At 34.9% G+C, this 23,959-nt stretch overlaps 7 protein-coding genes and 1 pseudogene across 8 annotated transcripts; 5 read left to right on the top strand and 3 right to left on the bottom strand.

Annotated features, from left to right (window-relative positions):
• The first annotated feature begins 270 nt into the window (after window positions 1-270).
• Window positions 271-1,218, top strand: LOC9306026. The gene is made up of 3 exons (XM_002869909.2): window positions 271-384; window positions 486-637; window positions 710-1,218. The coding sequence occupies exons 2-3, from the start codon at window positions 518-520 to the stop codon at window positions 1,064-1,066; spliced, it is 477 nt and encodes a 158-aa protein (XP_002869955.1). The 5' UTR covers window positions 271-384; window positions 486-517; the 3' UTR covers window positions 1,067-1,218.
• A 1,949-nt stretch (window positions 1,219-3,167) lies between these two features.
• LOC9306025 lies at window positions 3,168-4,618 on the top strand. The gene is made up of 5 exons (XM_021017056.1): window positions 3,168-3,386; window positions 3,473-3,547; window positions 3,635-3,760; window positions 3,838-4,046; window positions 4,471-4,618. The coding sequence occupies exons 1-5, from the start codon at window positions 3,225-3,227 to the stop codon at window positions 4,487-4,489; spliced, it is 591 nt and encodes a 196-aa protein (XP_020872715.1). The 5' UTR covers window positions 3,168-3,224; the 3' UTR covers window positions 4,490-4,618.
• A 1,487-nt stretch (window positions 4,619-6,105) lies between these two features.
• Window positions 6,106-9,439, top strand: LOC110226234 (annotated as a pseudogene).
• Window positions 9,440-9,481: 42 nt separating this feature from the next.
• Window positions 9,482-10,472, top strand: LOC9303972. Of its 2 annotated transcripts, none has more exons than XM_002869907.2 (3): window positions 9,482-9,739; window positions 9,817-9,891; window positions 9,981-10,472. In XM_002869907.2, the coding sequence occupies exons 1-3, from the start codon at window positions 9,578-9,580 to the stop codon at window positions 10,305-10,307; spliced, it is 564 nt and encodes a 187-aa protein (XP_002869953.1). In that variant the 5' UTR covers window positions 9,482-9,577; the 3' UTR covers window positions 10,308-10,472. The 2 variants fall into 2 exon arrangements, with proteins under 2 accessions (XP_002869953.1, XP_020874887.1); XM_021019228.1 differs by having other exon boundaries at window positions 9,817-9,900.
• A 463-nt stretch (window positions 10,473-10,935) lies between these two features.
• Window positions 10,936-11,600, bottom strand: LOC9303971. The gene is made up of 2 exons (XM_021019229.1): window positions 11,295-11,600; window positions 10,936-11,212 (listed from the first exon to the last, which is right to left on the bottom strand). Exons 1-2 carry the CDS (start codon window positions 11,586-11,588, stop codon window positions 10,961-10,963), a joined length of 546 nt encoding a protein of 181 aa, XP_020874888.1. The 5' UTR covers window positions 11,589-11,600; the 3' UTR covers window positions 10,936-10,960.
• A 4,857-nt stretch (window positions 11,601-16,457) lies between these two features.
• On the bottom strand, window positions 16,458-17,275 carry LOC9306024. The gene has a single exon (XM_002867852.2). It carries the CDS (start codon window positions 17,193-17,195, stop codon window positions 16,566-16,568), a length of 630 nt encoding a protein of 209 aa, XP_002867898.1. The 5' UTR covers window positions 17,196-17,275; the 3' UTR covers window positions 16,458-16,565.
• A 2,452-nt stretch (window positions 17,276-19,727) lies between these two features.
• Window positions 19,728-21,804, top strand: LOC9303970 (protein OSB2, chloroplastic). Its single transcript, XM_021017197.1, has 7 exons — window positions 19,728-20,280; window positions 20,370-20,508; window positions 20,632-20,740; window positions 20,915-21,024; window positions 21,137-21,284; window positions 21,402-21,466; window positions 21,556-21,804. The coding sequence occupies exons 1-7, from the start codon at window positions 19,880-19,882 to the stop codon at window positions 21,679-21,681; spliced, it is 1,098 nt and encodes a 365-aa protein (XP_020872856.1). The 5' UTR covers window positions 19,728-19,879; the 3' UTR covers window positions 21,682-21,804.
• Window positions 21,805-21,899: 95 nt separating this feature from the next.
• LOC9306023 (multiple organellar RNA editing factor 1, mitochondrial) lies at window positions 21,900-23,941 on the bottom strand. Its single transcript, XM_021017196.1, has 5 exons — window positions 23,500-23,941; window positions 23,109-23,206; window positions 22,950-23,015; window positions 22,245-22,864; window positions 21,900-22,131 (listed from the first exon to the last, which is right to left on the bottom strand). The coding sequence occupies exons 1-5, from the start codon at window positions 23,865-23,867 to the stop codon at window positions 22,108-22,110; spliced, it is 1,176 nt and encodes a 391-aa protein (XP_020872855.1). The 5' UTR covers window positions 23,868-23,941; the 3' UTR covers window positions 21,900-22,107.
• Between the last annotated feature and the right edge of the window lie 18 nt (window positions 23,942-23,959).

The following is a 23,959-nucleotide window of genomic DNA, read 5'->3' as shown; positions in this document are numbered from 1 at the left end:
TCCTACCAAAAAAAAAAGATACAAAATTGTAACTTGATGCATATCAAAAGAAGAAAAAGAAAAACATTGGTGATCAAGTGGGATGCTGAAAGTGAAATTTCTTAATAATATTTTTGACAGCAGTTACATTTCAAGTTTTTTACTTTTCTCTCATCCGATTAATTATCAAATTACTAGACAATTTCAAAAGTGAAAATTGATAACAATTATGATCATTTAAAAAAAAAATCATTTGGTATTATTATTATTATATATACACATAATCCGTTTCAAATTCTCTTCCCTCTCCTTTTCTTCGTTCGTTATTCAAGAATCCTCAATTCATAGAGATCATCTTCTTCCTTGGTCACAGAGATAATCAAAGCTTCATCTTCCTCTTCTTCGGTTAGTTATTTAGCTCCGTCCCTGTTACGCAGTTTTCATAATACATAGTCGTTGTCTTCAATCTCTTCTTCGCACGTTCTTTAAGAGTCCCAATATCACAGATCAGAGCCATCTTCTTCCTCTCTCTCTCCCCATGGATTTAGCGGAGGCAATTCAAGAAACTGGCTACTGTTCACAGGTGGTCAAATTTAATTCGTGTAATAGTGTTTGGCTCGTTGATATCTCGAAATTCGTGGACTGTTCTCATATTCGGGTAAGTATTGATAATCACACCAGAGAAGAAACACAATCAACAGATTGATCAACCAAAATGGTTTTCTTGCAGAGACAGAGCAGTGCAGACAACAACAACAACAACAACAACAACAACATGCTGATTTATCTAAGAGAAAATCACGTGGAAGACAACATCTGTCAAGTAGATAACTTGTGCTCTCTTGCCTGCAAGCTTGACCATGTGCTAAACCATTATGGGACGTTATCAAACATTGTCAAGCAACATACTGTGAAGAAGAAGAGGACCGGTGGAAGGAAACGAGGACAGATCTCAATCTTTCATGGTTTTTACAGGCTGTTCCTTCTCAATCGAAAGACAAGGTCTGGAGGAAGGAGAAGAAGAACATACGTTAACCATGCCGAGAGACTCTTGCCTCACAAGAAAAGGCATAGAGGAGCAGAGTAAAGTGACCAAAACCACCTACTGAAGAAGATCTTTTGCTTACATTTTGAGGTTCTTGCATTCTGATTTTGCTGATTCTAAGTTACAAATTCTCCACTGATATTAGAATGTGTTTTGCTGAACGTGAAGTTGTCTATGGAGATGTTTTGCTTACATTTTGAGGTTTTAGCATTCTGATATTGCTGATTCTAAGTTTCAATTGCTCCATTGACATTAGAATAATGTGCAACTGAATGAATCAATGAAGGGATAGAATTTGAATCAAAAGAGGAAGTATGTGAGTTCTACAAGGATTAATATTCTAAATCTGTTAGGGTTACTGTACGGAATTAGACCTCAAACTTTAAGCTTTCTTAGACTTTTTTATCATTTCACTGAACCTTGGTTATGCTTGAGTCTGTTGATACGCTTCTGCACTTGCTTTGCTGATTTTCTCAAATAGATCTTTCTGTTTCAGCAAACAATCACCTTCTTTTCACACTATGCCTGTTTATCCTTTGACTTAAACACTTGTTGTGCTTCTTTCACATGGTCTTTGACTAGTTCATTGAGGACATCATCATACATGTTCTACATGAAACCACACTTTCACAACCAAAGTTACATATACTGCAACATTTGTTGATTTCCACATAAACAATTACTGCATTTACAAACTCCCTGGCATGAAGACTCCTATGAGATCTTACTGATTTGATCATCATACAGTCTGTAACAATATCATATCTTCAAGAACCTGATATCAACCTCAGAGAATGAACCTCTCTAAAAAAACTCTTGCAAATACCCTGAAATCTTCATACCTACCAGCCTTCTTTGAGTAACTAGCAGACTGCTGGATTATCTTTGAATTTCAAGCCTTAATTGATGTTCAAACAGGAACAGCCATGAACCCGTATAGTGTACTAGTCAAGCAACTAAGGCGTCCCCTAGTCCCTAGGTTAGGTATTTAATTTTTATATTAAGAGTGTCAATGGTAACATGAAAAAAATATTCAGCCAGATTCAGCAATTCCGCAGTTACCATTTGCATAAAACTAAATTCAACTGAAATCAGCCAGATTCAACAGTTTTTCCAACATCAACACATACATAGTATGTTCATTTCAGATAAAAATTTGGATTATAGCGATTCACAACTCGGATTAAAATATTTTTGGCTATTAAAAATTACACATCAAATTTATATTTTAAAATAAGTTAGATCATACAAATACGATATATGAATAATTCATACACATAAAATCGTTACCAGAATAGACAAGAGACATATTTATGTTCAGATATCTATAGATAATTTTAGATAATTTTAATAAATTTTAGATACTTAAATATAATTTTCCAAATTTTTGCAAAAATAACTCATACTTATGCTAAAATAATATTTAAAATATCAAATTAAAAAAAATTGTTAAGCATCCTAATCATATTAAGGATTTAAACTACTAGAGAACAATGAAAAATCAATAAGATAATCTATACTTTATTATCATGTTTATTTTAAAATTAATTTTTCAATAAAACTTTGACAAAACTTTCTATTGATTAATTATATCTTTTTAATAGTTCAAAAATTAGATTTGGAAGAACAACTCAATTTTGCTAAAAAGGTATTAATTCTAATATTTATTTATTGGTATAAGAGTTAATTAGACTATTAGATAATTTTATCTATTTTATTTAGATATTTTCCTTAGTTATTTTATAATATTCGTAATTATTTGACGATATTTCAGTTAAAGTCTTAATTATTTCGACAGATTCTGCTGAAAAGTACAAAAAAAATCAGCTAGATTCAGCGGTTACTATTTGAAAATATAAAAATTCAGCCAGATTCAGCTAAAAATCACTAAAAATTCAGCCAGATTCAGCAATTCAGCCAGATTCTTCGGTTACCATTTAGACCCCAGTTTTTAATCTTTGAATCCTTGGTGGATTTCTTATCTCACCTCAGGTTTATTGTTTCGTTTTACTTAACGAAATCAATTCTTTGTTTACCTTAAATGAAACTGCTGATATTTTTACCCGTTCTCAAACAAAATATTTTCCTATTTTTGTGAAACCCTAGAAAAAAAAAAAAAAAAAAAGGCATCGTCACGAAACAATCATATTTTCTATATTTTTTGGGGGGATTCATCGCTTCTGCTCATAGATTTATCATCATGAGTAAGCCGAGATGGTTTCAAGTATTAACAGAGGAAAACTTAGATGGATACTGCAAAAAGCATAGTTGTGGTTTCCGAAAAAACATCTTCAGGTTCGAGTCATGTGACGTGGTGTGCCTTGAAGGCATAGATCCATACCATATTCAACCTCATGTTCAAGTATGTTCTTCGTATCTATAAACCCTAATTATGTATCTTCGTACTTTTTTTTTTAATTATGAAATTTGCATCTTTAATTGATGTAGGTGGTCCCCTTGTTTGATGTTAACGGCCTTGACATGGACGAAATCTCTGATATCTTTGATTGTTTCCAAATTCAAGTAACACAAAATATACAATTACCGCATCTATATATTAATTTCTCTAATAAAGGTCTTAAACAGTACTTTATAAGTTTGTTTTTAAAGAATAAAGGTCTCATTGGAGGGAAGGGGCTGATAGCGTTGAGGCCATGGCGAAGATGTATAAGAACTAAAGAAGGTTGCACTAAGCATGTCCGTGGGACGTCCAAGTTCTGCTCGTTCACATGCAAGGTCCTCTTGTAAATTAAAAAAAACTTGAGAGTTTTTGATGGAAATTACATTGGTAAATAAGTTACTGGTGTTAGCAGGTGGAACATGTTTTGGAGAATGAAGGTGATTTGTCTAGCATCATCAGAAATTGGTCAGAGGATGATTCAAGAGAAACGTCCGAACATATTGATGATCTATCACTCCATCCTTGTGGTGATCCAGAGAAAGTCTTTCCATTCAAAAAGAGGTCTCGAAGACGAATAGAGTTTTATGACAGTGACGAATTTGAAGAAGCCTTTGCATACAGGTATAAACATACTTGTTTTTGTTTCTTTTGTGTCTAGTTTCAGAGATCATCTCTTGGTTGTAAACAGTGTTCACAAGATTTTTATCCAGCGGATAATATATCTTAGCTTAAGATCGATCATGAGATTGTTTATTAGTCTTGGCTATTGGAGAAAGTTTGTTTGGTTCGGGAGGCTAAAGGTTTGTTTGTTAATAGGTGCTTGTGACAGGATAATAAAGGTAACGAGATAATGAAATAACTAGTTAACTAAGTAACAAAGTGATAGAGAAATGAAATGAAGATAACATAACAAAATTTAATGTAATGATGGCAAATGTGATTTAGGATAGGTGTTGTGAGCTACGTTGATGGATGTTTGATGATGCGTGCATGTTTTATATTTAAATTGATCATTTTAATGATTTTTGTATTCACATCTCTTTAGCCCTCGAAGGAGAGCCTGATCGAGACCAGTCTTAGAGGCTGGTGACAAGGATGCGCAAAGATGAAGTTAAATGCTGGATTTAGGGAATGTTTTGGGACTCTTTGATGGATTTTTGAATATAAATGTTCAAGAGAAAATATCTCAACAATTTTTGATGAATTTAAGAACAAGATAATCAAGGGCCAAATAACAACAACTGAGAAAAAAAAATGTGTGGCTCCGGTTATCGATAAAATGAATCCGGTTCTCGAAAATTAAAACAGGTTAAGTAAACGATGACCGGAGTAAGAGGTGAGAGAAGAAACCAACTTAACCGCGACGGATTCCCAGGCTAGTATGCCACTTAATGGAGAAAATGAATCCGGCATACCATTTTGTAATCTGAATGCCACTGTAAATGTGATATTTCCAAATTACCCTTAATAAAATATCAGACGATTGGTACAACTAAGAGATGATAGTACAACTAAGAGATAATAGTACAACTGGTACAGATAGTATAACTGAGAGATAATAGGAGAACTGGTACAAATGGTACAAATAAAAGATAATAGTATAATTGGTACAAATGGTATAACTATAAATCGGTATAACTGGTACAAATAGTTATGGACAACTGGTACAAATGGTTCTACTGAAACAAAGCAATTTGTAATTCTAAACCCTAATTCTAAACTCTAGCGCCGTCACACTCAATAATTTGTCTCTTCTTGCTTTGTTCACTATCGTTGTCGCCGATTATCACCATCACCCTTCCTCGTCGAAGTTTGTGGACCGTCTTCTCTCACCAAACGATTGTGCACTACAAATGACGAAAGCACGAAGAGAAATCCATGGAGAAGAAGCTTGAAGAGAGATCCATGATTTTTAAATCTCAGAAATCCATGGAGAAGAAGCATGAAGAGAGATCCGATCTATAAAGAAGTGCGAAGAGAGATCCATGAAGAAGAAAAGATCTAGAGTTTTATTGATGATGATGATGGAGAAAAAGAGAATGAAAGATCTAAAAAACCCAGAAAAAGTAAAGAAGAAGGAGAAGAAAAATAAGAGGAGGCGTGAAAGAAGAAGAAGAAGAAAAGTAGTTATGTTATTGGATTGATAAAAGCAGTGTTCAAGAAAGCGCTAGGCGCTAAGCGGGCGGTGACCCAATGCCTAGCGCCTAGAACGCCTAATCGGGGCCTAGGCGATTTTTTAGGCGGTTTAGACGTTTATAACATAAAATATTATAAATATGATATTATATATAAAAGTTATATAAAATATCTATATAAAACTAAAAATTATGAAATTATAAACAAAAATTAGATAAAACATTTATTTATATTTATATTAAACAATATATGAATATTTATAACTATATATATAAATAAAACTCTAATTAAAATTGAAAAAATACATTAAACAAGATCTGTGTAATTTTAGGCGGTCAAGGCGGTTATCTAGGCGTCGCATAAGAGCCTAGCGCCTAGTCGGGGCCTAGGCGACCGCCTAGACCGCTTTTTAGAACACTGGATAAAAGTAAGAGTAAGTATACGTAATAATTAGATTAGGGTAAGAGTTTTTTGTCTTTTCATATTTATTTGATTTAAATTAATTTTTTTACGAAATTAAAATTAGATTGGTGGCATTCTAGGTTTTATTTTCTCGCATAGTGGCTTTCTAGCCATTGTTTCACCGCGACGCGAGTACGACGGCGACGACGAAGACTCTTTGCCTTAAGATCTGACTCTGTACTCGCCTTCCGATCAACACTCTTCCCAGTCTTCTTCATCATGTAATATATATCTTTCTTTTTTGGCCCTCCAAATTATACATCTTTGCACTTTAGTCAATTAGTTTCTGATTTTATCTATTTCATACCGTAAACCAGTCAATCGTCGCGAGTTATCGTTTCTGGGTTTTTGCTTTGGTTCATAAGTTTGATTCTTTTTAAGTGGTAATGATTCGAGTTGACTTTGTTGTGTTTGAATGGTTGACTTTTCATGTTAAAGATGATTCATTTCCGTATTTGAACATGTTTTTTTTTTTTTTAGTTTTCTAATTTTGCTAATTCTAGGTTTCAATTGATACTAGAATGTCTTTGTTCAAAGGAAAATTTATGTTATTTTCAATAAAGTTTGCAACTTGGAAGCTGACCATGGTGCTTCAACAGGTCTAAATTGATCAAGACTAGCTTTGGTTTTGAGGGATAACGAGTTTAGCTGATTATGGATTCATTTCGAAATGCCGTCAGGAGAGTGTAGTAATTTGCAGTTGGATGATCAATGAAGGGAGAGAATTTGAATCAAAAGAGGAAGCTTTTGAGTTCTACAAAGAATATGCTAAATCTGTTGGGTTTACCACCATTATTGAAGCTACAGATGGATTTAACATCCCTCAAGCAAGAAAACGCGGTAGAATTAACCGTTCATCATCGAAAACTGACTGTAAAGCATGTTTACATGTTAAGACAAGGCAAGATGGAAGGTGGGTTGTTCGTAGTTTGGTAAAAGAACATAACCATGAAATCTTCACTGGTCAAGCTAACTCTTTGAGAGACTTGGGTGGGAGGAAAAAACTCGAGAAAATAAACGTTGCTATTGTGAAGGAGGTGAAAAGCAGGAAGCTACTTGCTTTAGAGGATGGGGATGTTGAAAGACTCCTAGACTTCTGTACGGTTATGCAAGTTGAGAATCCTTTCTTCTTTTATTCCATTGATCTCAATGAGGAGCAGAGTCTAAGGAACATCTTTTGGGTTGATGCAAAAGGTATATTGGATTATACTTGTTTCTGTGATGTTGTATCTTTTGACACTACATTCATCAAGAATGAGTATAAACTGCCTCTTGTTGCTTTTACTGGCGTGAACCACCATGGACAGTTCCTGTTGCTTGGTTGTGGATTGATATCAACTGGTGAGTCTAAATATGGATTTGTTTGGCTTTTTCGGGCATGGTTAAAAGCGATGCATGGATGCCAACCCAGAGTGATACTTACCAAACATGACCAAATGCTCTAAGAAGCTGTCTTGGAAGTGTTCCCATCTTCTAGACATTGTTTTTATATGTGGGATACTCTTGGTCAGATGCCGGAAAAGCTTGGTCATGTTATGAGACAAGAGAAAAACTTTATGGATGAGATGAATGATGCTATTTACGGGTCTTGCAAGAGCGAGGACTTTGAAAAGAATTGGTGGGAGGTAGTTGATAGGTTTCATAGAGAGACAACGCATGGCTTCAGTCATTGTATGAAGATAGGAAATATTGGGTTCCTGTATATATGAAAGATTTATCTCTAGCAGGAATGTGTACAGCTCAGAGATCAGATAGCATCAACTCTGTTTTCGATAAATACATTCAAAGGAAAACTACATTAAAAGCATTTCTTGATCAGTACAAGAAAATGATACAAGAGAGGTACGAAGAGGAAGAGAAAGCGGAGATTGAGACATTGTATAAACAACCCGGACTTGAGTCACCTTCACCATTTGGGAAACAAATGGCTGAGGTATACACTTGTGAGATGTTCAAGAAGTTTCAGGTGGAGGTGTTGGGAGGAGTTGCTTGCCATCCGAAGAAAGAAAGCGAAGAAGATGGGGTTAGGACTTTCAGGGTTCAAGATTATGAACAGAACCGTGCTTTCGTTGTGGTGTGGAACTATGAATCATAAGAAGTTGTCTGTTCTTGTCGATTATTTGAGTTCAAAGGTTTTCATTGTAGGCACGCGATGATTGTTCTGCAGATGTCAGGGGAACTTAGTATTCCTTCTCAGTATGTGTTGAAGCGTTGGACAAAGGATGCAAAAAGCAGAGAAGTCATGGAATCTGATCAGATAGATGGTTATTCAGCTAATGCTCAACGGTACATGGATCTTTGTCTCCGTTCTTTAAAATTGAGTGAGGAAGCATCTTTATCTGAAGAGAGCTATAACACAGTTATTAATGTGCTGAATGAAGCTTTAAGAAAGTGTGAGAACACAAGTAAAGTTGATCCAAAATGTGGAAGTGTCAGAATCGGTGGCAGCTCAAGATCCTTCAAGACATGAAGAACAGAACAACACATTGCTTGAGAATGCGGCTGACACGGGACAGGTTTCATTTTCTTTTCAGCTGAGTGCATGGAAAAGGACAATTAATCTCCTGATCTTGTCTCATTTGACAATTATTTGGTCTGACCCGGCTTTCTCTTTGTTAAGGAACATTCATTACATGAAGTTTGGAAAGTAACTGCTTTGCAAGAACAAAGAAACCGATACTCGATTCTTGATGACTACCTCAGTGCCCAACAAATGTCTCATGAAATGGTACATAAGAAAAGTCCTTTGCAGCTACAAAGTAAAAAAGAGTTCAAACCTCAAACTAACACTGTTAGTTCCTCTTTGTGATTAACAACAAATCAACTCGATAGTCTCAAATCGAAATGGATATTGTACTCCGCATCAAAAACATACACTCCCTGGTAAGTATGTAACAGAGTTTGTCTTTGGTATTTGCAAAGAGATTCTCTGAGATATATTGCTGACGATGCTTTATGTTTTCTCATTGCAGGGACAATCCATAACTCAACAAAGGCTTTATGGAACTGTAAGTTGTTGTTCTCTGAATCAGTCTGCATAACCCAAAGTTTGAACTCATAGCAGGTTTGATTGAAGTTTTATGTTGAAAATTATGGCAGGAACAATTGAGTTTCAGACCACAAGATATGTATGAAAGACTTCAAGACATGGTAAAAGACTTGAACTAGACCTCTTAAAGCTGTATCAATTCTCTTTTTTTACAAAGGAATTTGTGTTTATTCATGAATGTTAGGGACAGTCGAGTTTTAGACATCATTCTCAGCAACATCAACAATCCAACAGGAATTTCTCTCACTAAGTCACTCTTCCTTTTTAAGCAGCAGAATTGTGATTCTGTTTTGATAATTAAAAAAAATGAACTGTTTATGTATATAAAACAAATGTGGTATATAATATATACAAATTTCATTCTTTCTTTGTTTGCAAATTTCTTTTAATTCTCCCATATTGTTTTTTCTCGCAACAATTTATTTTTCTATTTTTGTGAAACCTCATCGCTCATTTCTTCTTCCTACATCTCCATAGATTCATCATCTTTCAACACCAATTTTTTATGAGTAAACCGAGATGGTTTCAAGTATTGACAGAGGAAGAGTTTGATGGATACTGCAAAAGGCATAGTTGTGGTTTCCGAAAAAACATCTTCAGGTTCGAGTCCTGTGACGTAGTGTGCCTCGAGGGCATAGATTCGTATCATATTCAACCTCATGTTCAAGTATGCCCTAATTTATATCTATATATAAGCCCTGATTATATAGCTTCATACTTATCATAATCTTTGTATTAATGCAGGTGGTCACCTTGTTTGATCTTAACGCCATTGCGCTGGACCAAATCTCTGATTTCTTTGATTGTTTCCAAATTCAAGTAACGAAAGTATACAAATAATCCACATCTATATATCAATTTATCTAAAGGTAATTTATTTAAACACATGATTGATATTTTTTTTATAGAATAATGGAGGGAAGGAGTATATAGCGTTGAGGCCATGGAGAGACTGTGTAACTACTACAGAAGGTTGCACTAAGCATGTCCGTGGGATTAATTCCAAGTTCTGCTCTTTCACATGCAAGATCGAACATGTTTTGGAGCATGAAGGTGATTTGTCTAGCATTACTAGACTTTGGTCGGAGGATGATTCGAGAGAAATATCAGAACATGTTGGTGATTTATCAATCCATCCTTGTGGTGATCCAGAGAGAATCTTTCCACTCAAGAAGAGGTCTCGAAGAAGAAGAGACTTTTATGACAGCGACGAAGACATTTATGGATCTTACTAGTTTCAGAGATATCTCTTTAGTTCTTATAAACATTGTTCACATGTCTTACTAGTTTTTTGTGTGGATCTTACTAGTTTCATAGATATCTCTTTACTAGAAGAAGTGTGTTTAGTGATATGTCTGAGGCAAGCCAAATGAGAAACGTGAAAAAGATTTAGTTGTTTTTTCAAATGATGGAACATAGTTATCACGAAGGGTTAAATACCAATTAGGGATGAATTTGAGCTTTTGGTACGGGAGAAAGTTTGTTTGGTTCGAGAGACTAAAGGTTTGTTTGTAATAGGTATTTGTGAGTTGTGACAAGATTATAAAGGTAATGAGATAATGAAATAACGAGTTAACTAGGTAATAAAGAACAGGAAATGAAAGTAACGCAATAAGATTACTGATATGAGTTTGATTTAGCACAAGTGGTGCAAGCTACGTTGATGGATTATGCTTGATGATGATGCCTGCATGTTTTATACTTAAATTTATCATTTCACTAATGGTACACACATCTCCTTAGACCTCGCAGGAGAGCCTAACCAAGACCCAGTTTTAGAGGTCGGTGCCTATGGATTTTTTTTTTTTTTAAACTTAAAATATATTTATTAAAGAGATTCTTAACCAATCTACCCTCGAATCGTGTTTTGATTTTACGTAATGCCATTTTAGAAAAGTCGTTTCCGAAAGAGGTCATATTCAGGTTCTATGGCATATGGTAAAGACGTCTTTGCCCCCATGGACATTGGCATGAAATTATTGACATCCACACCTTCATCAGGTTCGGTGGACTTTTCTTGGACAAATGTATTCATTTTGTCCACCGTTACCTCACAACCAGAATTGTCTACAGTTTGTTCATCATTTTGGATGGACAATTGGCTGATATGTTCTGCGTTGATGTCCATAGCGTCCTTCTCCTAGAAAACATCATGATAGTAGCAATAGGATCAGTTTATAGAGTGTAAAACAAATAATCCAAAATTTAATTTCAAATACTACTTCCTCAGTTGCAGCTTCTTCTTTTCCTTTATCGCAAGTTGAATTATTGACATCCACACCTTCATCAGGTTCAGTGGACTTTTCTGGAACAGATGTATTCATTTTGTCCACCGTTACCTCACAACCAGAATTGTCTATAGTTTGTTCATCATTTTGAATGGACAATTGGCTGACATGTTCTGTGTTAATGTCCACAGCTTCCTTCAGCTGATTATTGTCCTCGTTCAAGGGCAAATACGTCTTTCCATGTGACGTAAATGGCGTTGCGCACGAGAGGTTTTTTTTTAATGTCATTTTAAAAAAACAAAACTCAAATAAGGCTATTATTATCAAAATTCCCTTTATTAAACTTCCCATTAATATGCTTTGGTTCAAGGGCCAGTTACAAGATTACAAAACAGAACAAGCCCAAATCAAAAAATTGCCAGAGAAGGAGATTTGAGTTGGACGTCGAACTCTTGACCGGAACTAGCTCAAACCTAATTTAACACCAAGCCAAACTCGGAACAATTCTTGCGGAAATGTCGGATCTGAGACTTCCGGGACCTCATCTCTCAACTTCAGGGATCTTTTCTTTCTGTTTAAGACTTTCTTTGGTTCTTTTATTTCAGTTAGTATACGGGTGTTGTCAACACCGTGTTGATGATTTGGATGATGTTGCTTTAGCTTACGAGTTAACGTATTTGAGTGTTATCCTACAGTTGAGACCATCGCCTATAATTGAATCTAAAAATTTAAATATATAGATTGAATATTTCTATATGCAAGATAGTTATTTTATATATACATACTCCTTTCCACAATTATCATATGGATACAATAGAAATTTATTATAAATAAAGACAAACAGGTAAAAGATGTGTATAGTGTAGACTCAAAACTGCATATCGAGAAAAATAAATAAGCTAAACGCCATGCACATAATGACATAAAACACGTATATTAAGTTAATTTCAGTCGTCATTAACTTGACATGCATGTAAAGACAAACGTCTCGCCTTTCACGCTATACCCGTATTTTTCAAAACTCATAAAATAAAATAAAATGTTTTTCGTTTTGTTAGGTGATACAATTAAAATTTAGCTAGGATGATATTGACTTGGTCGTTGTTTTGCTTGTCGAGGAAGTTAATTGTCCTTACTTAATGCTCAAGAGTCGCTTTATCATTTCTTAATTTAACAATTGCTATCATAATTCAGTTTGAATGATTTTTTTTAGTAACCGGAGTAGATCTATACTGAAAATTCAAACTAATTCTCAAAATATATATAGAAAATGACGAATATATTTGTTATTTAAAACGTTTACGGTGTTTAAAAGAAAACAAAAAATTAGAACAATTCTTGGGTTCACCCCTAGGGGTGAACCCTTGTATTCACCTCTTTTGTAAATTAAAAATAGAAAATTTTTACGTTAAATTTAATTAAAAATAAAATAAATTAAAAAATAGAGCTCGTGTTAAAATAAATTAAAAATAAATTAAAAAATAAATTAAAAATAAAATTTTTACCATTTCATAACATTTAATTAAAAATAGAAAATTAAACAAATTAATAAAATAAATTAAAAAATAAAATCATTAACCAAAAGATTAAGTTAGTTAACGGAGACGTCGTTGGTGTTAGTATTTTACGTTAGGGTTTTGATTTTTTTTCCATTGCCATTGATACGTCGTCATCGTTTGAAGAAACGTGAAGACATGGGAAAGACGACGACGACGGTTTTCCTTGGCAATTTTATGATTTCCATCTTCTAGGACCACAATTCTCCAAATCTCTTTAATTTTTTGTGAACCTGCAATTATTAGCTCTCATATAATTGCTTATCAGTTTGAAGTGGTATAAGAGTATTACTTGGTTTGGTCTCTCTTGTTAACCTGACTTGTTCAATTTTTGCTAGTGATTGCTTGTTTTCTCTTTCTGACTTGTTCAATTTTCCGTACAGGATATGATGGAGCCTAAGATTTATGAAATGGACATAGCTTAAAGTTTCTAAGTTTCAGCAGCATCATATTGTAGTCTTTTACAAGTCACAATAGGAATTGTATTATATGTATATAGACACACGTATGAGTATCTCTATATTCACACCATCAAATTTAACTTTCTAAAAAAAAAAAATCAGAGATGATCACTACCTGCAATTAGTTTTCAAATTTGTTCTTGTTCTTTACCTATTGCTTTTATTTATGAGCAAAGACAAAGGTATTTTAACTGATAAAGTCAACCTTATACCATCATTTGTCTTTGGTTTCCCGACGTCCCACTTTTGTAAAAGTCATCCGTTCATTTTAAATGCTTCTTCTTTTTTCTCCCAACTGGATATCACCAATTATCATTTTACATTATATCCCAACTAGGACACTATCATTTCATAATGCTCGACTATATGTAAATGTAAGGTACGTCGCGTAACGAGATAGACACGTCATTTTCTAATCAAAACATATAAAGCAACGAAGGTTCATGAGTTTTCCAATGGGATTTCTTCATCGTGCATATAATTTAGTTGCCGGTAGAAATTTGGTTGAAGACTAATGTGGTTTGATTTAGTTTCTCAGGAGCTTGTTGAAGAAATTGAGATATACTTTGTGTCTTTGTGCTATATGATCGAGCTGGCTATGGAGAGAGGAAATAATAAGAAAGAAGAAAGAAGATCAATCTAGAAAAAAATAATAAAATAATTCGAATGTGATTTCACAAGAGAAAAAAAAACTCAAACTAGCTTGGTGCTACGAACGTGACTTTGAAAGAACATATGCTCTGTTTTAAATGATAACAGAGCTTTACGATGGACCACCACAACTCTTGTCAAATTCCTACAAAATATAAAAGAGAGAATATACTTGTGTGTATCATGCCTTTTTCTTTTATGTATTGGCTAATACGTTTCTATGTGACTAGGATGCATCAAATGAAATTTCTGCAGAGTTGCAGGGTGTACCAAATCTCATCATTGGCAACTACAGTGATGGAAATCTCGTTGCTTCTTTGTTAGTTAATAAGCTAGGTGAGATACAAGAGCAGTGTGACAGACTAAAAACTAATTAAGCTTTCACCCATATACCACTACAAACTGATAAGCAATTAGATGAAAACTAATATTTGTAGCTTCATGCAAAATTAAAAACATTTGGAGAATTGTGATCATAGAAGATGGAAATATAATTCTGAGATATATTTGGTACTTAGAATTCTCTGGTTCTAGAATATACATTTCTAGAGTCAGAGTCTAAAGGAATATCAATTGTATCACCGTGTCGTATGCTTCAGGGAAAGAGGAGAAAGTTTTGACGACGTTGCAGCAGAAACAATTCCAAAATTATGAAAGTTCTAATACAATAGAAGTGGGTGAATCAGTAATGCTAAATATCAATGGCCATGGAAAAAAAAATCAAAACCCTAACGTGAAATACTAACACTAACGACGTCTCCGTTAACTAACTTAATCTTCTGATTAATGATTTTATTTCTTAATTTATTTTATTAATTTGTTTGATTTTCTATTTTAATTAAATGTTAGATGACATGACACATTCATTGGTTAAAAACAAAAGAGGTGAATACAAGGGTTCACCCCTAGGGGTAAACCCAAGAATTGTTCCAAGACGAATCATTACTTTATTTTTTCGAACAAGTTATTGGACCACACAATTTTGGTTATTTTGCATTACATATATAATACAAATGTATATTATGTTATCTTTATGTATAGACTTGATATAAGCTAAAATTGCTAGAAACAAATCTATGCGTTAACTTGTTGATCGGGTCAGCTGCTATTGTGTGAAGTAATGAATTAAATCGAAAATTAAATTAGAGGTTTCTTCAAATCCAACCATTCACATTTCCTTTTACTAATGAAATTCTGACGATGTGGTATAGAATTTCTTAGCTTACTCGTTGGATGATAATCAAATTGATTACGTGATTATTGTAATAAAGATGAATCCAATTTATTTAGTTAAATAAAAAATTGTATAGTCGAGTAAATATACATGAACGAATGAACCATATATATAGATCCGGCTGGTACCTATTATATACGTAAGAATATCAACTTTTTTTTCTTTCTTTTTTGGTGTGCAAAACGTATGAAAAATCAATCAAGAAGTTTTAATCAAGTTGTGAACCACAGATTCTAAGCATGCATGTGAGTAAAATGTGAAGGGAATTTAACAATAATTGTTGCAAAGTTGACTTTATGAAATATACCCATAGGACTGGTCATAAACTTTGACCATGAATTACGATTTTTGAATATTCTTAAAGCAATTGAAAACAAAGTCGAGTAAAATTTTGACTGCAGAAATGGTTCAATTGACGATGCTCTTTGTCAGCCTCATTGAGGAAATTACAGCATAAAATAACGAAAATTAACGCGTTTAATATATGAGTATAGATTAAGTCTCCGACATCATCTTACAGCTTTACTTAATTTAATTCTGTTACTCACTGTTCTATATCTAATTATGATTTTTTTTGTTGAGTTCACACATGCATTATAGTATTATATTTGAACATTAAAAATAATTCACTACTAAATTTCATAGGACGATCGTTTAACTAGTTCATCTGATGAATTTTACGGAGACATGTCAAAGTCTCGAAATGTATTTACATACGTGGGAAGTGGGAACGTAAGCACATACGAAAACATATATATTGTTTTGGTACAAGAATCAAAATGGATCAAGATATTTAAAGGTTAGAGAAATTACAGACATAATAATGAAAAAATATAGGTTATTTCAAACTACTGTAAAATTCATTATTTCAATATATCTGTTAAAAATATATTATATAGAATAAATTATTATACCATTAAAAGAAATATAATTATTTATTTATCTACTTAATTAAATCTTAATGTGTATTTAAAACAAACAAAATTAATGTATTGACCATAATGATTAGTTTTCAAAAAACAGAGAGATCTATAACAATACCAACAACACAGAAACGTTAACTATGCCCGTTTATTAGAACCGTAATGTGTATGTGTTTGTTTGTGACTTTGTGTAGTATGGTAATTAAACGCGGACCTTTAAATCTTTAGGTCATGAGTGAAGAGAATCGTACAAAATTTACATCATCTACTGGAATGGATCATACTATATTATTTCTTCAACAAATATTATTAAAAAATGCTCACTCGAATTGTAAAGCAATTTTCCCAAAATATTACTAGTCCCCTAAATAACAACATGAAGATCATGATTATCATCATCTCTATGATATCAATTATTGACTAAAAACAACTACTATATATTATAAATCAAGATCTCTCATCATAAACTCCTCCAATGTTGCCGTCTCATGGTGGAAATCGTGATAATAATCCATGTGACCCGAACTATCATCATAACTACTATTCCCGGAATATTCCTTCAGAAGATCTTGATCATCGTACCTGCTGCCGTAAACCGCCGAGTTAGTTTCCTCTCCTAGCTGGTACGACATCGTTGATTCTGTACCTGACCAAGTCACGTGAGGCTGCTCGTTACTCACGTGTTGGTTAAGCACATGATGATCATCGTGATTACTCCGATCGGCGGAGACAGGAAATATAGCTTCTTTAGAGATTGTTGTAGGAGACCCAAAATCTAGAGTAACCGGACCTTTTCTGCGGTTGGATCCACCTCCCGCAGAACGTCCCGTAAATTTCTGAACAAGGGCTCGGAAATTGCTAGGGTTTGCGTTTAGGAGGGTCGTTGGTATGGCTCTCCTCGAAGCCCTAGATCTCCTTCCGGCAGCTTCTTGTGCCACCGCACCACCATCTTGAAGGGAAGATCCCGATGATGAACCCATGTTAATGGCGTTGAAGCACGGATTAATCTCTTGAATTTGGTGTTGTTCATAGTGTCGCAACCACTGGTCTTCTCTAGAGTTGTTGTTCATCGGATTTTGGTTTTTATTGTCTATTTCTTTTCTCTATTTTGGTGTAGCGTGTATACATTGCATAGGAGGTAGGATTAAGGTTTACTTTATATGCGGGAAGGAGATGTACCACGAGATGGTTGACGTTGACTTGTACCTTAAAGATTTTAATATGTTTTGTATTTAAATAACTACGATAAATTAAATTGGGCAGTGTGTAAATTATTTTGAGTGTTGAAGAAGTATTTGTATAAATTAGTATTCTTTCTCCGATCACAACCAAGCGATGTAGTTGGTTAAAACTGTAATCCATCATGTTTTTTCGTCAGAACTTTTATCATACTAAACTAGTATTAACCGAAATGTATGTTAAGTTTCAAAGTAGCTTGTCATTAGAGCGTTAACTTGTATGTAAGGGTAATTCCAATATATGTACATAAATATTTACTAGTATTTTAGGTGGATAGAGATGGAATGATATTGATTTTAATTTAATAGAAAGCGACAAATGGTGATAACATCAAACATGATCTTGTAGGAAGACTTGACTTTGATGATTTCCTGTCTCTTCGGTTCTCTTGATCGTTTACTGGTCAATGCGCGCATCTTATATAGTATATTATTTTATAAACGAATAATTTTCTCATGATCATGATATTAGATTTGTATAATGAATTCCTTTTATTTCTTATAAAAATCTTTTTCAAATTTAACAAAACAAAAAAAAAAAAATTGGATGAAACTAGAAAGAATTCCTAGTTCTAGTGTGGTAAGAGAAGCCGGTACATATATATTTAGTTAAAACTTAAAATTTGTTGGATAAAGAAAAGATTCAAATATTTGTCAGATACTTCATCCGTTCTGTTTTATTTGTCGTTTTAGAGTTAAAATTTTGTTTCATACTATTTGTCGTTTTTAATTTGTGTGAAATCAACTAGAACGAGAAGTAATTTAAAACAGAGGGAGTAGTATTGATCATGGTCTTGTCTTGCCAACATTCAAAAAAAACAAATGGAGATGTCATGCAACACGTTTGGAGGCTCACTAACCACAACAATGGAGGGGCATTACATTGAAAATGGACAAAATGTTCTCCATTGATTCGATTGTCACATTATATGACATCTTGTTTAACTTCCTGATGATGGTTCTTCCATAGATAATAAGAAGGTGCTTGGATCTCATCCTACTTGTTTAGTTTTTTCATTTCTATTTTTTTTTCTCTGGTCGTTGTGGTACAATGTGTTCATTCTTTACATTGTGAATTAGAAACGATTTTTATTTATTTAAATATGTTATTAGTATTCCCTATTCTTTGCGATTTCTATTTGGAGATTCCTAACATTGTTATAGTGCATGGTTAGAGCTCTATGTTAAAATGGATTTTCACATAAACACTTATGAGGACTAATTGGCATAGACGTAATCTTCTCCCTTTGACAGCTACTGCAAACTCATCCCAAGAGAGTTCTGTTCCGGTTTAGCAGGATTGTTTTCTTAAACCCAATATATCTGCAAAAAGAAAAAAGAACTAGCATCTTCTTTGACAAGTAAATTAGTGAGAAAGTTATACACAAACAAGAACTGAATATCATGGCAAAACAGAGTGCGAATTGTTCATATCTAATATGATTATACAAACATGAAACTGAATAAACTAAATTTAGTCGAACTTGAAGAATGTGGAAACCTGACTCTAGCTTCGCTCAAGCGAGAAAGTTATATGGCCATGCACTTGTTTATTGGGTTTTCTTGGCCACATAATTTCCTTGTCAAGAATTGGATATTATAATACAAAAATTTCCTATATATGTATAACCAACCCAAAAAGCAGTTTTCGTGAACCAAGTACCTTGACTATTGAAGGAGTCAATAGTGAGTTGGTCAAAGGTGTTGACCACGAACTACAATACTTAATGAGTTCTCACACCAATGTTCGAGGAACTATGAAGTATGAACAAATACTAATACTATAGGTGCATGCTGATATGAAAACAATTTTATAGGAAGCGCCAAAAGGTGATAACATCAAGTACGATCCTATAGGAAGACTTGACTTTGATGAATTTCTATGTCTCTTCGTTCTCAAGATCGTTTACTGGTCAATGCATCTTTATATATATATATATATTACAAACAAACTTATTTTTTCATGATTTTGATATTAAATTTATATGATGAAACTCCATTTAGACTCACATTTACCAAGTCTATGGTAGTACAACACTATGTACTAATTATTTATTACCCGATTTGGGCTATTTGATTTGCTTTAATATGTGTAACGATTTGAGTTTGGGAAGAAGACTATGTTAGGTGTTAGTAATCTCGTTTTTCATGCTAAAACCTTGTTTATCATTTGCATTTTTACTCTCAACCAAGTTTTAGAAATGCATTTAGGAGATAGTTGTATATGTGAAAGCTTTGCGTTTAGAGGATATATCATGATCTATAAGGATTGATCATGATTGATAGAAATTAAAAAATATAACCAAAAGGCCCATATAAGGCCCAAATAAAATCCGTGAACTGAATAATTACGACACAGTTATCTTCCGCGCCATCTAAACGACAGTAATCACTCACTGTCTGAAATTTTTCCCCCTTTTGGTTTCAATTTTTTTCCTTAAACCCTCAAATAAAAAAATTAGGGTTTCTCTTGTTCTTCACGAAATTGGGATTTGTTTTCTAGTTGTTATGAAAAGATGAATTTGATTTCCAAATCATTGACAAGAATCGAAATTTCGCCATTTTTCCATCCCGGAGCTTCAGAAATCACTACCGGAAAACGGATAACCTCTCCGCAAATCCGCTTTTACACTGCGGCGGCCGGCGGCGGGAGCACCGGAAATGGCGTAAAGAAACAAAGAGCCAAACCACCGAAGAAAACTCCGGAGGCATTGACACCTGTGAAAACGCCGGAAATTGCGCCAGTCACGGCGACGAAGCGGCCAAATGAGATAGCTTACGAGACTGAAGTAGCGAATTGGGTGAATCTGATTGGATTTGTTGATCAACCAGTTCAATTCGAAGCTTCTTCTGATGGCAAATTCTGGGCTGGTACTGTTATTTCCCAGAGGTCTGCTTCAGATTCCTCTGGTTTCTGGTACTTTCTCTAATCTTTACTCAAAGATGACAACTTTTTTTTTCCTGTAACATTGTTAGTGATTCATACTATTTGGATTTGTTTGTCAGGATTCCGATAATATTTGAAGGTGATTTAGCTAAAACCGCAGCTCAAAATATAAATAAAGACGATCAAATTCATGTTTCTGGGAAGCTTTTTATAGATTCTCCTCCTCCAAATATGACTTATGCACAAGCCAATGTTCAGGTGTGAGCCTTAATCAGTATTTGATAAGCTTTATGATACTTGTGAGAAGAGTACTATGTTGATTTGATTATCCTTTGAGTCTCCACAGAGCCTTTGTAACTTTAGGTGGTTGCTTTACAACAGGTGTTGGTCCAGAATCTTAACTTTATACAGCCTATGTCCCCGTCTCCGTCGCCACTTATGGTTATGTCATCATCTGAAAAGGAAGAAAGTGGCATCAAGAAGCAGCCTGGTATGTCTCATGTAGCATTTCCAATTAACTCTGTTTTACAATTGGCGCCTGTGCAAGGCTCTTAGGGAGCTACTTTTCAATCTCTTGTTGTGTGTTTTCTTGTGAACTCTCTCTGGCATACATTTGTATTCAACTCACTGATTAATGGTTTGATAAAAATATTTGAGTCTCTAGCTAGAGCTAAGAAGGATATAGTCATTGATGAAGCTTCAGATTCTTGGAATCACCTCATTGAGAATCCTAAAGAATGGTGGGATCACCGGGAAAATAAAGTCAACGGATTGGTAATGCCCCATGTGCTTAGTTATTCATCCTTATCTCACTCACATTCTTTTGATATGGTGTCTGCTAAATCTCTCTCCTAGTTCTTGACTTCTCGGTTATTCTCCTGCATAGGTAAAACCAAGGCATCCTGATTTCAAAAGCAAGGACAGTAGTCTCTCACTGTGGCTCAATAAGGCTCCTAATTGGGTTTTGCCGAAACTCGAAGGACTCAAGTTTGATGTTCTAGTCCCTAAAGGCAGAGTTGTAAAACAGCTTAAAGGTAAAGTTCCCAATCATTTCCATGTTCATATGAAACTACACAAAGAAAGTTGTGTACAGTTATGTGGCATTTGTTCATGTATGTTTGTATAAACTGAACTGGTCTGAGATGGTGTAGGAGAAGAATCATGGAAGGACTTGGTTCAAAACCCGGATAAATGGTGGGACAATAGAATTGACAAGGTAGGATATCAATATCGGTTGCTTGGTTTTTCATCAATCTTTCGAAGAAACTGACCTATTGTCCCAATATCGTTTTCATTTGAGTGTAGAGAAATGCAAAAGCCCCTGATTTCAAGCATAAGGAGACAGGAGAAGCACTGTGGCTAAACGAGTCTCCTACTTGGGTATTACCGAAACTGCCACCAGTCAAGAAGAAACAAGAAAGTATTGTCTGATGAAAAAAAAAAAAAAAAAAAAAAAACAAGAAAGTATTGTCTAGTAGCTTTAGAAAGTCAGAAACATTATCTCCATGTAAAGAGCTCGAATTGGTGTTTACAAAATTCATCATTTCTATTCTATGTGGTCATTGAAGTTCCATTTGATCTTTGGTTAGTAGACTCAATACAGTAGCTATAAGTGTGGATAATACCAAAATCTCGGGTAAACAAGCATATTAGGTCTTAAAAGAACTTATTGCAAGAGTGTTTCAATTACACAGATGCAACCAACAACGTTAACAAGCTCAACTTAAGAGAAAAAGGGGCTAACTATTGTCTTGCAAAGTAGAAAGATGACTAAATACTATTTACTATAAAACTTAATAAAAGGCCTTTGACACTTCTCTCCTTATTCAGCTCAATTCACTGCAGCATGCTCTCTGTCTAGTATCTTCTTCCCTGTGGAAACTGAAACACAGGACCATCTCAGTAACAAATATGCATAAAATGGAGTATTTTAATGCTTGATAAGGATTTAGAAACAGAAAGATGCAAGATACATTTATGGTTAGAGAACGTACTTGGTCAGACCCAGGCTGGCCTGCTGGATTATTGTTGTTCCAGTCTGGATTCCTCTGATTTGCCTGTGGAAATGTTTGATTCTGCTCTTGTCCAGGTCCAGAATATCCCTGACCATAACCGGGATTTCCAGTTCCTGGTGCAGGACCAAAGTTTCCAGCTCCTGGCGCAGGACCAAAGTTTCCAGCGCCCTGTGGACTGTAATTCCTAGGTCCGCCTTGGTTGTAACCTCCTTGTGGCCCTTGGCTATAGTTCCCAGATCCACCTTGACCGTAACTGCTTTGTGGTCCTTGGTATGGAGGCACTGGAGATCCCTGGCCTTGATTGTAACTCGCCTGATATGGAGGTGGTGGAGATCCCGGGCCTTGGTTGTAACCTCCTTGAAATGGTGGAGGCGCTTGAGTTCCCTGACCTTGTCCTGGAGTGCCATAGCCCTGTTGAGGACCAAAGCTCCCTCCACCACCTTGCATTGGCGGTTGCTGACCATACTGCGTGTTTCTTTGGAAGTTTTGGAAACCACCACCTCCTCCTCCTGAACGGTCAAATCTAGGACGGGGTCTTGTTCTGCCACTCTGAATCGGTGGTGGCCTGTGTGTGATCACTCCATTCTCGTATTTATCTCCTGAAAACAAGAAACATAATTTTGTTGGCAGAGTTCCAACAATATATATCCAAAATAAGACAAGTTTGGAAAACCCCCAGCTCACCTCCATACTCTTTGTTCTGGGGATCAATGTAGGAATCAGGCAATATGAAAACCACTCCGGGTAGATCTGTTACATACAGATAACAGAGGAGTCAATTTCTTGGTGACAAAAGTTAAATTCAAAGGAAAACAACATAAACCATTATTTGTAACAACATACCCTTGAACTTCTCTGATTCTTGCTCAGTCATGATTGCTTGAAAACCTTGGTAAGTAGTTGTGCTACAAGCATACATTCTTTTCTTTGCCTCTTCCACACTGACTCAACCATAAACACCAAATAAAAGTCAATAAAGTCGTCTAAACCAATAGAAATGCAAGAAGAAAGATACACTAAAATTGAATCAAAGCTACATAACAGTGGCTCTCCCCTGTAACTATCCTATTTTCTGACCCTAGCAATGGTAAAGAACTCAAAGAAACCATATTTTAGACAACATAAGCAACAACAACTCACTGAAATTAAAAACTTGATACAAATTAGCAAAAAAACAACCAATCTAAGTTCGAACACAAATGTATGCAGTGACAAATCCAATCCATCTACTAACCTGATACCAAGTCCTAGGGCACAAGTTTCTTCATAGGCAGAGACCATTTCCTCTGGAGACTTACGAGTTTCCTCTTTGGAAAAATCCATAGTGATAAGCCAGTGATTATAATCACATCCTTCGAACAACACAGTGTCTTCCGTGATCTCATCACCTTCTTTGTAAAGCTTGTACTGCCTCGTCGAATACAGTCTCGCCGGAGCTCGAGTAGCTACTTCCGTCGAACGCCCTAAAACGGATCTCTGTAATACCGCCGCCGACACAGAAGGGAAATCGGACGCTGGTGCAATGGAAGTTCCGATTGATCGGTTAACATAGGAAGTCGCCGTGAGTAAAGCTCGTCGGATACGGTGAGATAACATAGCCATCGACGTCGGAGATAGAGAAATGATGAAAGTAGTCGAGAATTTTTCTGGAAGCTTTAGAGAAATGAAATTAGGGTTTTTGTGTGGGTTTTACA

The sequence above is a fragment of the Arabidopsis lyrata genome, assembly GCF_000004255.2.
Source record: "Arabidopsis lyrata subsp. lyrata unplaced genomic scaffold ARALYscaffold_7, whole genome shotgun sequence".
Classification (NCBI taxonomy): domain Eukaryota; kingdom Viridiplantae; phylum Streptophyta; class Magnoliopsida; order Brassicales; family Brassicaceae; genus Arabidopsis; species Arabidopsis lyrata.
The sequence above is the reverse complement of the archived record's forward strand: the minus strand, read 5'-3'. Positions and strand labels throughout refer to the sequence as shown.

What these genes read in the sequence shown, in the direction of transcription:
- LOC9306026 (XM_002869909.2), top strand. Translation starts at nt 518, where the DNA reads ATGGATTTAGCGGAGGCAATTCAAGAAACTGGCTACTGTTCACAGGTG. An exon ending in TGGACTGTTCTCATATTCGG is followed by an intron (nt 638 to 709) that starts GTAAGTATTGAT and finishes GTTTTCTTGCAG; the next exon opens with AGACAGAGCAGTGCAGACAA.
- LOC9306025 (XM_021017056.1), top strand. Translation starts at nt 3,225, where the DNA reads ATGAGTAAGCCGAGATGGTTTCAAGTATTAACAGAGGAAAACTTAGAT. An exon ending in ATATTCAACCTCATGTTCAA is followed by an intron (nt 3,387 to 3,472) that starts GTATGTTCTTCG and finishes TAATTGATGTAG; the next exon opens with GTGGTCCCCTTGTTTGATGT. An exon ending in TTGATTGTTTCCAAATTCAA is followed by an intron (nt 3,548 to 3,634) that starts GTAACACAAAAT and finishes TTGTTTTTAAAG; the next exon opens with AATAAAGGTCTCATTGGAGG.
- LOC9303972 (XM_021019228.1), top strand. Translation starts at nt 9,578, where the DNA reads ATGAGTAAACCGAGATGGTTTCAAGTATTGACAGAGGAAGAGTTTGAT. An exon ending in ATATTCAACCTCATGTTCAA is followed by an intron (nt 9,740 to 9,816) that starts GTATGCCCTAAT and finishes GTATTAATGCAG; the next exon opens with GTGGTCACCTTGTTTGATCT. An exon ending in TCCAAATTCAAGTAACGAAA is followed by an intron (nt 9,901 to 9,980) that starts GTATACAAATAA and finishes TTTTTTTTATAG; the next exon opens with AATAATGGAGGGAAGGAGTA.
- LOC9303971 (XM_021019229.1), bottom strand. Translation starts at nt 11,588, where the DNA reads ATGACATTAAAAAAAAACCTCTCGTGCGCAACGCCATTTACGTCACAT. An exon ending in AAGAAGCTGCAACTGAGGAA is followed by an intron (nt 11,213 to 11,294) that starts GTAGTATTTGAA and finishes GATGTTTTCTAG; the next exon opens with GAGAAGGACGCTATGGACAT.
- LOC9306024 (XM_002867852.2), bottom strand. Translation starts at nt 17,195, where the DNA reads ATGAACAACAACTCTAGAGAAGACCAGTGGTTGCGACACTATGAACAA.
- LOC9303970 (XM_021017197.1), top strand. Translation starts at nt 19,880, where the DNA reads ATGAATTTGATTTCCAAATCATTGACAAGAATCGAAATTTCGCCATTT. An exon ending in ATGCACAAGCCAATGTTCAG is followed by an intron (nt 20,509 to 20,631) that starts GTGTGAGCCTTA and finishes GCTTTACAACAG; the next exon opens with GTGTTGGTCCAGAATCTTAA. An exon ending in AAAATAAAGTCAACGGATTG is followed by an intron (nt 21,025 to 21,136) that starts GTAATGCCCCAT and finishes TCTCCTGCATAG; the next exon opens with GTAAAACCAAGGCATCCTGA.
- LOC9306023 (XM_021017196.1), bottom strand. Translation starts at nt 23,867, where the DNA reads ATGGCTATGTTATCTCACCGTATCCGACGAGCTTTACTCACGGCGACT. An exon ending in CCAGAACAAAGAGTATGGAG is followed by an intron (nt 22,865 to 22,949) that starts GTGAGCTGGGGG and finishes TCTTGTTTTCAG; the next exon opens with GAGATAAATACGAGAATGGA. An exon ending in GCCAGCCTGGGTCTGACCAA is followed by an intron (nt 22,132 to 22,244) that starts GTACGTTCTCTA and finishes CCTGTGTTTCAG; the next exon opens with TTTCCACAGGGAAGAAGATA.